General features: G+C 42.1%; 1 protein-coding gene and 1 pseudogene across 1 annotated transcript in view; one reads left to right on the top strand and one right to left on the bottom strand.

The window, feature by feature from the left end:
- Positions 1-14,780, top strand: part of LOC117870933 — a 55,504-nt pseudogene that overhangs the window by 32,455 nt on the left and 8,269 nt on the right.
- The window catches only part of DGKH (diacylglycerol kinase eta), a 254,466-nt gene continuing 239,876 nt past the window's right edge, over positions 191-14,780 (bottom strand). The window contains exons 27-30 of the mRNA XM_034758420.1: positions 14,179-14,298; positions 13,947-14,055; positions 12,350-12,480; positions 191-554 (exon numbers count right to left, since the gene is read on the bottom strand). Coding sequence (XP_034614311.1) covers positions 465-554; positions 12,350-12,480; positions 13,947-14,055; positions 14,179-14,298 — 450 coding nt within the window. The 3' untranslated portion in view covers positions 191-464. The remainder of the gene's footprint in view (positions 555-12,349; positions 12,481-13,946; positions 14,056-14,178; positions 14,299-14,780) is intronic.

The following is a 14,780-nucleotide window of genomic DNA, read 5'->3' as shown; positions in this document are numbered from 1 at the left end:
GATGCGCTAGGTCTTATTTTCAGGGGATGTCTTATTTTTCAGAAATGAAAAATGCCTTATTATCGGTGGATGCCTTATTATCGGGGAGGTCTTATTATCGGGGGGATGCCTTATATTACAACGAGAGGCAAAACTGTAAGTAGGCCTTATTTTCGGAGGATGTCTTATTTTCGGGGAAACAGGGTATATACCAACCTCTTTACCAAAATGTGCTTACTTGAGCTTGCCAAGTTTGCACACTAAGAAAAGGTCTTCACAGAACACATAACTTTTTTTTTTTTTTTTTTGGCACAAAACCGTTCAGATTCTCAGGTCAAGCTCTTCACCACACAAAAATGCATATATATTAACCTGCATAGTACACCAGTGCTTATTCAACCATATAGTAAACTACAAAGACAGCAAAGTGCCTCCACTTTGCTAACTAGCAATTCTCCCTCCTTACAAGGATAGCACCAGTATTGTTACACTTCAGACAAGGGAGCGTTCTTGCCAAGCTCTTTAATTCCCTGGAGAATTCGCTTCATATGACCCACTTTCGTTATCCCCAGGTCCTACAAAAGAAAAGGAGAGGAGGGTTTTATTTACAAAAGAGAAAAAGCCCAGTACAATTCAGCCATGCAGCAGTTACAGAATCCTTTACAGTTCATTTTAAGTGATCTACAACAGCAAACACATTTCTAAATGTGGAAATAGCAAAGTGTTATCTAACGTAGCAAAAAATATAAATTACAGACAACTTATCAGGAACCTCTTTCTATTCAGCACAGAGAAAATTACTTACCTGCAATAACTGCTGTATCTCACACAAACCCTTACTTTTGTGTTCTCCTGACTTCTTTGCACAGCCATTAGGTTTTTTTAAATTTCCAGAAATTGCTCAATCTCCCTCTCCTCTCTAACATCGCAGTTGTTGGCTTCAAAGGATGTAATAGATCATAGCTTCCATCCATCAATTTTTATTTTATCTGTGGCCCTAACATGCCTATCTTAATCAGCAAATACGCACATCCCCCTGGGAAAGTAGATGTAGGTCTACAGGTATGTAGGACAACTTTCCTTCAGAGAACAATAGCTAAGGTTAGAGTGAATTTCTCAGTCCAGAAAGGTAAGTATCTTAACATGGATATGCTTGGTAATTAGAGGAAAGTTTCTGACAAACATGACAATGACATCCATAAGGAAAATGGGAAAGTACACAACAAACAAATCTGAATGTATAGTATAACTTTCTCTATGTACATCAATGTGGCAGTTAAGATCAGCTGAAATGTTCTCGATAGTGTTTTCTGGGACCCAACTCTTCAGGACTGGCAGTAGCAAGGACCTCTTACGAAGAGGCTGCCTCCCCCCAACCACCCACACCTTTGGAACTCATTCCCTTTGGCAGTAAATTTGCAGAATTTTAAGGGCATTGTGCAAGAATTAATTATTTGTTTCAGCTTATTCATTTTCATTCACTTTATTTCAACAATTTGTCTACATTTTTTGCAATAGCCATCATACTTTTATTTAACCCAACCTCTCTGGGTTGTTTATGGAATTATTTTTTTTTAAACAGTGTGTAGTTGAAATAAAAAAGGAATCGAACCTTGTTTAATTTGTGTTGGTCTAGTGGTCAGAGCAGCAGAATGGGATTCCTGACTTTGCTACTGACTATGTAACTTCAAGCAGTTTACCTAAACTTTCTGAGTCTCAGTTTCCCCATATACAAAACCCACCTTTGTTAAACACTTTGGAATTCTTGGATTAATGATGCCAGCTAAGTGCAAGGTTTAAATATTATTAAAGTAATTTGAAAAATTATGAACATATGAAATATTTCTGAAATATAAAATCTTCCACTTTAAGAGGATATATTTTCCACATCAAGGATAATAAAGAGGGAAATGGCAGCATAAAATAATAATTCTTATTTTAATGTACTGTAAAAACTGTGGTAACAATATATATATCATGGTATGCACACTTTCCACAAAGAGTTCATATATATGTGTTCTGAAGACACCAAAAACTCTGGAAATAAGCATTGATACTTAAGTTATTATGCAATTTAATTTCCATTTACCACCAGCCTGAGACAAGGAGAGTGTGGTATAAAATTGAAAGAAATCCCTTTTGCTATATAAAATTTAAGTGGGTACAAACTGAACACATTGGCCTTTCTTCACCTTTGAAGATTTGAGTTCAAATTCAGGTTAGGTAGGAAACTGAAAGAAATTGGTCTTGGCTCCTAATGGACAATTATCTACAGTATAGCTCAAGACCATCATATATGATGATTCAGCATAATTAGAAGGTCCTGCTCAGAATGGACCCCAGACTAAAACTGCAAGGGTTTTGCATATTTAGTTGGATTGACAGACTAATGTGAAGAAACTTGTAGCACATCTCTCTGTACTGCACTTTGTTCTATCCTCTGCTGTCAATCTCACTCTTTCCTAAGTATTCAACAAAAACATCTAAGAAAGAAAAATAGTTAATGTATGCAACAATTATTAAACACACATAACAATGACTGCAACTTTTTTCCTGAGAACAAACGGGCATACGGTTATAGATTCAAAGTTGTAGAAAATTTTCTTATTTGCCTTTAAGTTAATTTTCTAATGAAGAAAATAAAAGTTCAAAGCAACTACTCAGAAACCTCTTTGCAACAATTTGTCAGAGGATCTACTGTTTCCATCTAAATTACAGTCACTTCAAAATCGAATGAAAATAGAAGATACATCTTTCACCATCACCACCAAACTTGGGCATGAATTTGATGAGGCTTTGCCAGGCTTTTCATTTGTAGGATTTTTTGGTAGTTGAGAATTGTAGCAGGATTTTGTTAGACTTCAGGGATTGAAAAGGGGACAGGATCATATTATGACACTTCCAGCATATCAACAGCTCTTTCCCCAACCCTAGGCCTCAGACTCTCATTACAAATTCTCCTGGCCCCTCAGTTAAAGTTTGCCGTCCTCAAGAAAAAATCCAAAAAAAGGTAAAAAATGCTCTGAATTTTCACTTGTGGAGATCTCCCCAAATCATTCTGTTGAGAAGACAACACATATAGCGACTTTAGATGCCATCTAGATGCCAAAAAGTTTGCAGGGATTCTTTTATTCTGACTTTTGCCCTACACAAAGGGAGGGATTTGGAACAGCAACACACTGCAAATCATTCACAAAGTGCACCCCTCCCCCCATTTCCATGTCACACTGTTAGGCTACATTGCCAGCCTACCTCACAGTTTCTAGCACTCAGTGGCATAAGTACTCAAGAGGTCCTTGAAAAATAACTGGAGAAGAACCTGATGAAAGTTCTTACAGCAATTTTCTTCTTAAATTGTTGTCAGCTGTCAGGGAATCTTCATCTGTACTATACTCTGGAGATAAGGCTAGAGAGGGTAGGCTGCCTTTCACCCCCTACTCCCCGCCCAAAAAAGGTTTACCACTCAATCTTTGGCAAAAAGGGTTCCATTCTAATATTTCCAAACAAATAATACATATAGAATTCTGTGTTAACATCTTTAAGATCAGAGATTTCTTCTAGCTTTATTACTAATTTAACAAACATCCAGTGAGTCCAAAATCTAACAAAACTAAAAGGATTTTTAAAAAATTCTCTAAAAAGAGCTTTTTTTGAAAATTGTAATTCCCATTAGAGACACAAGATGGGTGAGGCAACAGCTTTTATTAAACCAACTTCTGTTCAGTGTAGACACTACCTATGCCGACAGGAAGGGTTCTCCTTTCAGCGCAGGTAATCCAGCTGCCCAGGAAGCAGTAGCTATGTTGATTGGGGGTCAGGTTGGCTTAACTACCCCAGGGTCTGGATTTAATTTTCTAATGTAGAGCAGGCTGCGGAGCTCTTCTTCAGGTCTAGGAAATGTACTTAGGCCTGGTGTACTGTAGGAAATTAGGTTTGTATAATGACATACGGCGAACAGCAGAGGCTAACAGCGGGAGTTTGCCTGGGAGCTGTCCGAGAGGAGGTACGCTAAGTGCTGCATTAGGGGGGCTGTGTTGGTGAGTATCTGAGTGTCTGCTGCTGGGACAGTTGGTCAGTTTGACCGTGTGCTTGATTGCTTGCTTGTTTGTTTGAAAAGTGTGAATTGGGAGTGCTTTGTTCCAGCTGGGCCTTGAGTGGGCCTGACTGGTATATAAGGGCAGTCAGCAGTGAACCAGCTGAGCGGCGAACAGCAGAGGCTAACAGCGGGAGTTCGCCTAGGGAGAGCGCACTGAGGCTTTCATCTGCAGGTTTCTCCGAGTAATTCCTGCAACAGTTGAGGAAGCTCCTAAGAGGACGGTGATATGGAAGGTGAGCGATCAGCTGTTGTAACCTGCACAGGTTGTGCCATGTTTGTCTTTCTTCCGCAGGACAGAAGCGACTTTGTCTGTACAAAGTGCAAGCTGGTCTCCATACTGGAGGAGAAGGTTCGAGGGCTGGAGAAACAAGTATCGACTCTGCGTTGCATAAGGGAAAATGAAGATTTCCTGGACAGACGTCAGGAGATGCTTCTACGGCCACAATGTTCTGAAGATTCAGAGCAGGCGGAGCAGGGACAGAAGGATTGTGAGGAGGTTTGGCAGCATGTGACCTCCAGAAGAAGAAAGAGGAGCGTCCATGCACCAGCAATGGAGATACAGGTGAGGAATCGTTTCCATGTTCTCTCTACAGGTGCTAATGCGGAGAGTGGACTAGATGGCCCATCTGAGGGAAGGGAGCAGAAGGAGACTCCACCGATTGGAAGGCAAAAGATGCACTGTCCTAGGGATGGGGGTTCCACGACCACCACTCCCAAGAGGAGGAGGAGGGTGGTGGTGGTCGGGGACTCCCTCCTCAGGGGGACTGAGTCATCTATCTGCCGCCCTGACCGGGAAAACCGAGAGGTCTGCTGCTTGCCAGGAGCTAGGATACACGATGTGACGGAGAGACTGCCGAGACTCATCAAGCCCTCGGATCGCTAACCCTTCCTGCTTCTCCACGTGGGCACCAATGATACTGCCAAGAATGACCTTGAGCGGATCACTGCAGACTACGTGGCTCTGGGAAGAAGGATAAAGGAGTTTGAGGCGCAAGTGGTGTTCTCGTCCATCCTCCCTGTGCAAGGAAAAGGCCGGGGTAGAGACCGTCGAATCGTGGAAGTCAACGAATGGCTACGCAGGTGGTGTCGGAGAGAAGGCTTTGGATTCTTCGACCATGGGATGGTGTTCCAAGAAGAAGGAGTGCTAGGCAGAGATGGGCTCCACCTAACGAAGAGAGGGAAGAGCATCTTCGCCAGCAGGCTGGCTAACCTAGTGAGGAGGGCTTTAAACTAGGTTCACCGGGGGAAGGAGACCAAAGCCCTGAGGTAAGTGGGGAAATGGGATCCTGGGAGGAAGCACAAGCAGGAGAGCGCAAGAGGGGAGGACTCCTGTCTCATGCTGAGAAAGAGGGACGATCATTGAGTTATCTTAAGTGCCTATACACAAATGCAAGAAGCCTGGGAAACAAGCAGGGAGAACTGGAAGTCCTGGCACAGTCAAGGAACTATGATGTGATTGGAATAACAGAGACTTGGTGGGATAACTCACATGACTGGAGTACTGTCATGGATGGATATAAACTGTTCAGGAAGGACAGGCAGGGCAGAAAAGGTGGGGGAGTTGCGTTGTATGTAAGAGAGGAGTATGACTGCTCAGAGCTCCGGTATGATACTGCAGAAAAACCTGAGAGTCTCTGGATAAAGTTGAGAAGTGGGAGCAACAAGGGTGATGTCGTGGTTGGAGTCTGCTATAGACCACCAGACCAGGGGGATGAGGTGGACGAGGCTTTCTTCTGGCAACTAGCAGAAATTGCTAGATCACAGGCCCTGGTTCTCATGGGAGACTTTAATCACCCTGATATCTGCTGGGAGAGCAATACAGCGGTGCACAGGCAATCCAGGAAATTTTTGGAAAGTGTAGGGGACAATTTCCTGGTGCAAGTGCTGGAGGAACCAACTAGGGGCAAAGCTTTTCTTGACCTGCTGCTCACAAACAGGGAAGAACTAGTAGGGGAAGCAAAAGTGGATGGGAACCTGGGAGGCAGTGACCATGAGATGGTCGAGTTCAGGATCCTGACACAAGGAAGAAAGGAGAGCAGCAGAATACGGACCCTGGACTTCAGAAAAGCAGACTTTGACTCCCTCAGGGAACAGATGGGCAGGATCCCCTGGGAAAACAACATGAAGGGCAAAGGGGTCCAGGAGAGCTGGCTGTATTTTAAAGAATCCTTATTGAGGTTGCAGGAACAAACCATCCCGATGTGTAGAAAGAATAGTAAATATGGCAGGCGACCAGCTTGGCTAAACAGTGAAATCCTTGCTGATCTTAAATGCAAAAAAGAGGCTTATAAGAAGTGGAAGATTGGACAAATGACCAGGGAGGAGTATAAAAATATTGCTCAGGCGTGCAGGAGTGAAATCAGGAAGGCCAAATCACACTTGGAGTTGCAGTTAGCAAGAGATGTTAAGAGTAACAAGAAGGGTTTCTTCAGGTATGTTAGCAACAAGAAGAAAATCAAGGAAAGTGTGGGCCCCTTACTGAATGAGGGAGGCAACCTAGTGACAGAGGATGTGGAAAAAGCTAATGTACTCAATGATTTTTTTGCCTCTGTCTTCACGCACAAGGTCAGCTCCCAGATTGCTGCACTGGGCAGTACAGCATGGGGAGAAGGTGACCAACCCTCTGTGGAGAAAGAAGTGGTTCGGGACTATTTAGAAAAACTGGACGTGCACAAGTCCATGGGGCCAGATGCGCTGCATCCGAGGGTGCTAAAAGAGTTGGCGGGTGAGATTGCAGAGCCATTAGCCATTATTTTTGAAAACTCATGGCGATCGGGGGAGGTCCCAGATGACTGGAAAAAGGCTAATGTAGTGCCCATCTTTAAAAAAGGGAAGAAGGAGGATCCGGGGAACTACAGGCCAGTCAGCCTCACCTCAGTCCCTGGAAAAATCATGGAGCAGGTCCTCAAGGAATCAATTATGAAACATTTAGAGGAGAGGAAAGTGATCAGGAACAGTCAGCATGGATTCACGAAGGGGAAGTCGTGCCTGACTAACCTAATTGCCTTCTATGATGAGATAACTGGCTCTGTGGATGAGGGGAAAGCAGTGGATGTGTTATTTCTTGACTTTAGCAAAGCTTTTGATACGGTCTCCCACAGTATTCTTGCCACCAAGTTAAAGAAGTATGGGCTGGATGAATGGACTGTAAGGTGGATAGAAAGCTGGCTAGATCGTCGGGCTCAACGGGTAGTGATCAATGGCTCCATGTCTAGTTGGCAGCCGGTTTCAAGTGGAGTGCCCCAAGGGTCGGTCCTGGGGCCGGTTTTGTTTAATATCTTTATTAATGATCTGGAGGATGGTGTGGACTGCACTCTCAGCAAGTTTGCAGATGACACTAAACTAGGAGGCGTGGTAGATACACTAGAGGGTAGGGATCGGATACAGAGGGACCTAGACAAATTAGAGGATTGGGCAGAAAAAAACCTGATGAGGTTCAACAAGGACAAGTGCAGAGTCTTGCACTTAGGACGGAAGAATCCCATGCACTGCTACAGACTAGGGACCGAATGGCTAGGTAGCAGTTCTGCTGAAAAGGACCTAGGGGTCACAGTGGACGAGAAGCTGGATATGAGTCAACAGTGTGCTCTTGTTGCCAAGAAGGCTAACGGCATTTTGGGCTGTATAAGTAGGGGCATTGCCAGCAGATCGAGGAACGTGATCGTTCCCCTTTATTCGACATTGGTGAGGCCTCATCTGGAATACTGTGTCCAGTTTTGGTCCCACACTACAAGAAGGATGTGGAAAAATTGGAAAGAGTCCAGCGGAGGGCAACAAAAATGATTAGGGGTCTGGAGCACATGACTTATGAGGAGAGGCTGAGAGAACTGGGATTGTTTAGTCTCCAGAAGAGAAGAATGAGGGGGGATTTGATAGCAGCCTTCAACTACCTGAAGGGGGGTTCCAAAGAGGATGGAGCTCGGCTGTTCTCAGTGGTGGCAGATGACAGAACAAGGAGCAATGGTCTCAAGTTGCAGTGGGGGAGGTCCAGGTTGGATATCAGGAAAAACTATTTCACTAGGAGGGTGGTGAAACACTGGAATGCGTTACCTAGGGAGGTGGTAGAGTCTCCTTCCTTGGAGGTTTTTAAGGCCCGGCTTGACAAAGCCCTGGCTGGGATGATTTAGCTGGGAATTGGTCCTGCTTTGAGCAGGGGGTTGGACTAGATGACCTCTTGAGGTCCCTTCCAACTCTGATATTCTATGATTCTATGATTCTACATTGCTCATGGGTGTGAAAAATTCGCACCATAACTCTAGCAAAGTTATGAATTGGGAGCTTAAATTCATAACTTTGCTAGACACTACAAATCACGGACTGAATAGAGATACCAGCTTTATAGCTTATTACAACACATCTATAACCCACTAACACCTCCCCTCAAGCTGCCTTTCCCCCACCCTCTTTTTCCTTCCCCCATTAATGGAGTGTGTTAAAGGGCCACTTCATCTTGAATGGTCCATTGAAATATGTGTTAACTAATTAGGCTAAACAATCTGTTCCATCTTGTATTTAGCTGTGACACTGAGTACGTTTCTCAGACCTGAAGAATGGCTCTGTGTAAGGTCGAAAGCTCGTCTTTCTCACCAATGGATGTTGGTCTGATAAATGATATTATCTCACCCACTGTCTCTCTCCAATATCCTGGGACCAACACAGTTACAACAACACTTAATTCCTATTACTCAGTTAATGAAAACTAAAGATGAAAACAATACACAACCCTCACCATAAATTTCAGTTTGACTCTCACTATACAACCATCCAGATCCTGCATCTTCAAATATAGGACACACTTCTGTGCTGAAATCTTTCTATGGAGACATTAGAACTACAGTACCACTGTAGCCCAGTAGACACTCTTGCAGCTAGGAATATTAGCAACCAGCTCTCATGCACAGGAGCAGTTTTAAAATGCTAATAACTGTTAATATTTCTTTCTGTAAATTAGTAGAGAGGTTAATTCTCAGGGAGAAGAACTCAGCTACAATTTTCCTATTTTTGAATAATGCATGTGCAAATAAGCATCTTAAATGCATTAACAATATAAAATTAAAGGGTCAGAATCACTGCTATTCTCTGGCTGCTTTGAGCTTGTCTGACCAGCAAAAAACAGGTTTATGGTTCCCGAGTGACACAGAGAAGCTGGAGAGTAGAGATGAAACCAGCATATATTACTTTCTATCCTCATAAATAAAATCCTCATAAAATGGGTGACTGGATTTTGCATAAGCATTGAAAGAAAAACAAACAAAAACCAACAAGAACCTCTACAATCAAAACTTCAACTGACAAGGAGATATTTCTAAAAGTTATGAGAAAGGTGAAGTGGAGGAGTTATAATAAAAGCCAGATGTAATCTTATAACAATTCAGTAATCCAACCCAGCCCTCCTCCCTGCCCCCTCCTCCTTCAAATTACAGGTCAAGGCAATGACAGGCCAGACTGTTTGGGCTTCCCTGGGATGCCAGGAGTTTATTGTTCCTCTCAGTGTACATGTAGCTGCACAGATTATTTGGGACTCACTTGGGGACATGCTGAGGGAGTCTGCTTGTAGAGCAGACAAAGGGAACTGAATTCATGCTCCACTCAACTGTTCAGATATGCTGCTATAACACAAAAAACACAAACATTTGGCCAAAGGGTCTGCTGGGATTTAATGAGCACTTTTGCTGGAAGTTCCACAGCTATTCTGGCAAAAATATGAAACACTCCCGACATGACACTGTGGTTACTGCACACGACCTAGCCTCTTTGTAGTTCATGGACAGTGGTTTCCCTGCACTACTGGCAATTAAAAATCAGTTTGATTCATCATTTGCCCTAGCTTAAAGGAGAGTCAGTTAATGGTCACATTGCAGAAAGCTACTTGGTTAAGTTTCAGTTTGAACACACAATCAAAATGATCCTTGCACAAGGCCAGAGGGACTTTCCTTGCCTGCTGTAACGCTGTTTACTACCGGTCCACTCCAACAATTTCGATCTCTTGGGTTTTTCCTTTCAAGGGTTTTTATCATTTTGAGAAAGCCACTGCCCCGGGGTGCCGAGTTTCTTGTCTAGCTTTTGAATCGTCTAGTCCCTGTTCAGAATGAGTGCACTGCACCTGAAAGGGGGGGTGGGGAGAAGACATTGTCCAGGCTTGCCAGAGGAAGGTAGCAGTGCTTTACAGGTAGGGGGAAAGGAAGGAGGTCAGAAGCCGATGTAAAAAGGGTGGATGGGGGTCAGCTTGCCCATGCTGATTTATCCCCTGGGTACCTAAGAACAGAAGGCTTTAAAAGGGGCAGATTCAGACATTAGAAGCCCTTTCTCCATGCAGCAGGCAAGGCAGCACCCACCCTTCTTCCCTCCCCTCGAGGTGCAAACATCAGGTTGGGTTAGACTTGCTGTGGGCATTGCACTAGTTACTCCTTTTTAGGGGGGCTGGGAAGGAATGTTTTCCCTCACACCAAATTGGCTTCGGTGGAGTGGGGTTTTTTCGCCTTCCCCACAGCGGGTGTCAGGGAGGACCTATTACGGTGAGGAGGAAAGAGAGTTAGGCTATATGTCGCAACTTATTCTGTAAGTGTGGGGTGGATGTCCAGTGCAGGTACTCCATAGAGAAGGCATCCAGTGACCAGATAAATGGGCTGGTAAAGGACTTAAAAAGGAGGTTCTAGTGGGGGAGGTGGATGCTAAGGTCTAAGCCAGGGGTTGGCTGGGGGACCTGGATAAAAAATGAAGGGGGGTTGATAGAAGCCCCAGGTAGTTATTTGAATGACATGGAGTTGCCTGCACAATATACTTTTATCTGCCAGATAGTCCCAGACATCTAATAATAAAGCTGCGGCTTCATTAAATCCATATAAAGTTTCCTTCTTTCAGTATAGCTGGACAATGGGCAATTACACCAGAGACTGGAATGTTGTCTGAGACGTATTATTTGGATAATTTTCTGTTTCTTGGTTCTTGCAGGTTTGGGCTTTGTGAGGCCTCAATGGAAGCGTTTAATGCAGTGACAAAGAGACTCAGGGGTCTCACTGATGCAGGATAAAACAGAAGGACCAGTGACATGTATCATACAAGACTAAGTACATTACAAGAACACAACTACCTTTGCCAACAGCATTCCTCCCACGGCAGACATACAATGTCAGCACTCTCTTATCAGGAAGTATTGCAGGCTATGGGAGCAATTTTTTAAACAATTTAATGGTGCATCCTTACAGATGTCCACATGTAAACAGCCTAGACATGCAGCAGTATTCAGATGTGGCTGGGCACAATGACTTGTGTTTTAGTTTAGTATGTTAAGATACTGTATAAATTGAAACCTCTTGTTTTATGGAGAATGAGAAGTTGCACATTTTTGCATGCAGATTTCTCAAACACATTATCAAAAGGTCATTATTTCTCTTCCAGGAAAAAGTAATTTAATGAATCCCCAAAGATACTGTATCTATTACATATAATGGATGCACTTAAGTAGATCCTGAAAAAGACCAGCAATCTCAGATAACACCATTTCAAAGTGCAATGTAACTATCATTTGCCAGGCTAATATTTTTCAGCACACTAACATTTCTTCTTCCAAAACATGGTTTTTATTTATTTGAACTGAACAGGGAGGAATGATTTTTAATTTTTTAAATAAGTGATCTCAGAAAGATAGAAACCTTGATTTTTTTCACAAAATTAAAAACTGACCAAAAACAAAACAAAAAGCTGTTCTGAAGGATATATTTGGACACCTGACAGACAAATTCATAAGCCTGCAAATGGCCAATGCAGAAGACTATCATCAAACTGTTCATCTTCCACACACTGACTACTGAAGTAATGTATTCATAATTTTAAATGAACTTTACCTACTGACCTAGCACTAGATACATTTAAAATAATTATCACTAGCCTAATAAATTTATTATGGATAATTCACTTTCCACACTGATCCTCTTTAATAAATCTAGTTAAAACCGAGGGGTTTTTAAAGTTAACAATGTAATATATTGATGTAGATAAGACAATGGGAGTGCTTTCACTGAGCCTGATGAAACATACTATCATTCTATATGAAGCATGAGAAAATCTCCAATATTGCTAATATCCTTGGCTTAAAAATACAGGTCAACATATAAGAAATTCAGGACACAGGACAGCGTGTAGTAATTTACTGCATATTTGCACAGTATAAGCCAAGCTACAAGCACATAACAGAAGCAAGGACAGGAGAAAGGTTTTGTTTTGTTTTTGTCAAAGAAAATTCTGAAGAGCAGAAAAGTAGCACAAAGGAAATACCTTAAGATCTCGCCTTTCCAGGTGTAAAAGCTCAGAGCCTCGGATGTCATGGCTGATGAAGATTTCTTTGTACTCTCCCAAACTGAGCAGATCCAGCCAAGCAGCAACTTCATCTGTGCCCCATTTTTGAACTACCAAAGTTAAGAGCAAAACCCCCTTAATTTCTACATGCTCAAATGCATTACAAGCAAAGGTTAGGCCAAAGAGAGTGGAAAACAGAGTAGAACTGCCGTGCTAGCAAAGGGAAAGGTTAAAGGTGTCATTTCCACAAAAACTGAGTTTCTTTTTACATGCAGGTTAGAGGTTAGCAATAAACATTAGAAGGTATCTAAACAAAGATGGGGTTCTTTGCTTTGCAGCCGTGCTTTCAGCTTTACTCCAGTTTCCTCAATAAAGCCATCAAACCTCATATATTTCAACAAATTCACTTTTAATCATCTTAGGATCAGTGGTGCAAGATCCAGGTTTGTTCCACTGTATACTAATGACACTTTATTGGTTGCAGTGCAGTCAGAAAAAAAACACACACTTTAAATACTAATTAAAATGTAAAATCAACATATATACTGTAGTCCTATAGCGATCACAGCATGCAAGCCCAACTTCAGAAGTTTTTCTAGTGCTCTTAATTAATGCAACAAACATTCCATTAACCACACCGGTTGCACAGGCCATTAAAAAGCTCTCTGTCAACATTGTTCTCTAAGGTTAGTTGCCCACATTAGTCTTAATAGGCCAAGTTTATTCAAAGAAACTAGTTTTATATTACTGACTTATTCTTTTGTACCTTTGTTTATCTTTCATTCAATGCTGATTAGCTTCAGACTGAAGTACTCCAATATGCTTTATATTTTAACATATTAGTGAACTGAGAAGCTAAATTCATATTAACAACTGTAGAGAGCTTGTTTTGCATTTGAGGGCACACACTGCCTGCTGTGAAAGACCAAGGCGTTGGAGCAGTTTTAGGTCTGTTGTGACACCAGCTATTTTCAGGGCATAATGTTAAGGCAGTATGTTCACAGATAACAGTGGGGAGAGAGGAGAGTGGAGTTTGTTCAACTTCTACTAACTAATTAAGAGAGCAGGATTTTGTTTGATGTACAGAATTAACTGTGGTGAAAACTTATTTGGAACTTTAAAGGACAACTGTTCAATTAAACAAGTGTTAATGAAAGCCATTGTGCAGCCTCTAAGACTACCCTGAAAAACTGGAATCAGTGCTTTATACAGAAACAGAACTGGTTTATGAATGACTTGTGTTGGCATGGAGTTAGTTAAATAAAACCACCCAAACAGACACATGGGACCTTCTATCCCAAAAGTAGATGGCAAAACAGTAGCTACTGAAGTATTTTTTAAAATACTTCTTCTATTCACCTAGTTCTTTTGGGGCTCCTATTGACACAAACCTGCTAAATGTACTGCATGAAATCCTCATCCCATTGACTCATCAATCAGCAAAATTCCCCCTGACTTCAGTGGAGCTAGGATTTTATCCTCTAGGTGTCGCACATTATTTTAGCTATTATGAAAGATATGAAATCACGTTTTCTTCCAAAAGTTATGATCTTTCTTGCAATGTCAAAACACATACCAGGCTGAGGGCTGCTCTTATGCTTTTGGACTTTTTCCTTTTTAAACTTTGGCACTATGCGAAATACTGTACTTCTGTTGTTTCTCTTAGAATAATCCAGAGGGGGATCCTGCATGGAAAAAGAGGAAAACAACCACTAAACTTTAAAATTGCTTCACTTGATCATGGGGAATTCTAATTTACTCTTGTCTAGTGAAATACCATTATTTTCACTTAGGAGTAAGTGGCCTACCTCATCATCATTTGGTTGGAAAACATAATAAAGCCATGGAATCTCAGCAAGTTTTCTCAGTTCAGTCTCCACACTGTGTAATGCATCAGACAGCAGCTCTTCATGGGGGGGATCCAGTTGCTGTTTACGAACAAACCAGAAAAAATATTAAATGGCTGCCTTATACCACATTTAATTTCCCTGCGCATGCATTTCACTAATCCAGAGACTGCATCTGGGTTGGTTCTAACTACAAGAATGACTAAAACAGTTAAAACTTTGGTGTGTGCCCACCTATCTGTTTCTGCCATCACTCATCACACTCCAGAAATATAAATGGAGATTTAAAGCACATGGGAGTGTCTCCCAAACTAATGGATGTACAAGCCCAGAGAAACCAAATTTACAGTATGAAATTCCCTAGTCTTGTGGTCTTGGACTTCCATCAATCCAGAAGCACAACTGGTAATCAGCACAGTGCCAAATGTAAAAATATTAATATTTTGTGCTTTTCCCAATTCTGCTATAAGATCATAGTTGTATGCTTTTATTGCTGGACTATGATGTCACGCAACAAGGGAGGTAAGAATTTAATAAAGGCCAGTGGCCTGGAGAAAACTTAG

Source organism: Trachemys scripta, chromosome 1, assembly GCF_013100865.1.
Source record: "Trachemys scripta elegans isolate TJP31775 chromosome 1, CAS_Tse_1.0, whole genome shotgun sequence".
Classification (NCBI taxonomy): Eukaryota; Metazoa; Chordata; order Testudines; family Emydidae; genus Trachemys; species Trachemys scripta.
The sequence above is the reverse complement of the archived record's forward strand: the minus strand, read 5'-3'. Positions and strand labels throughout refer to the sequence as shown.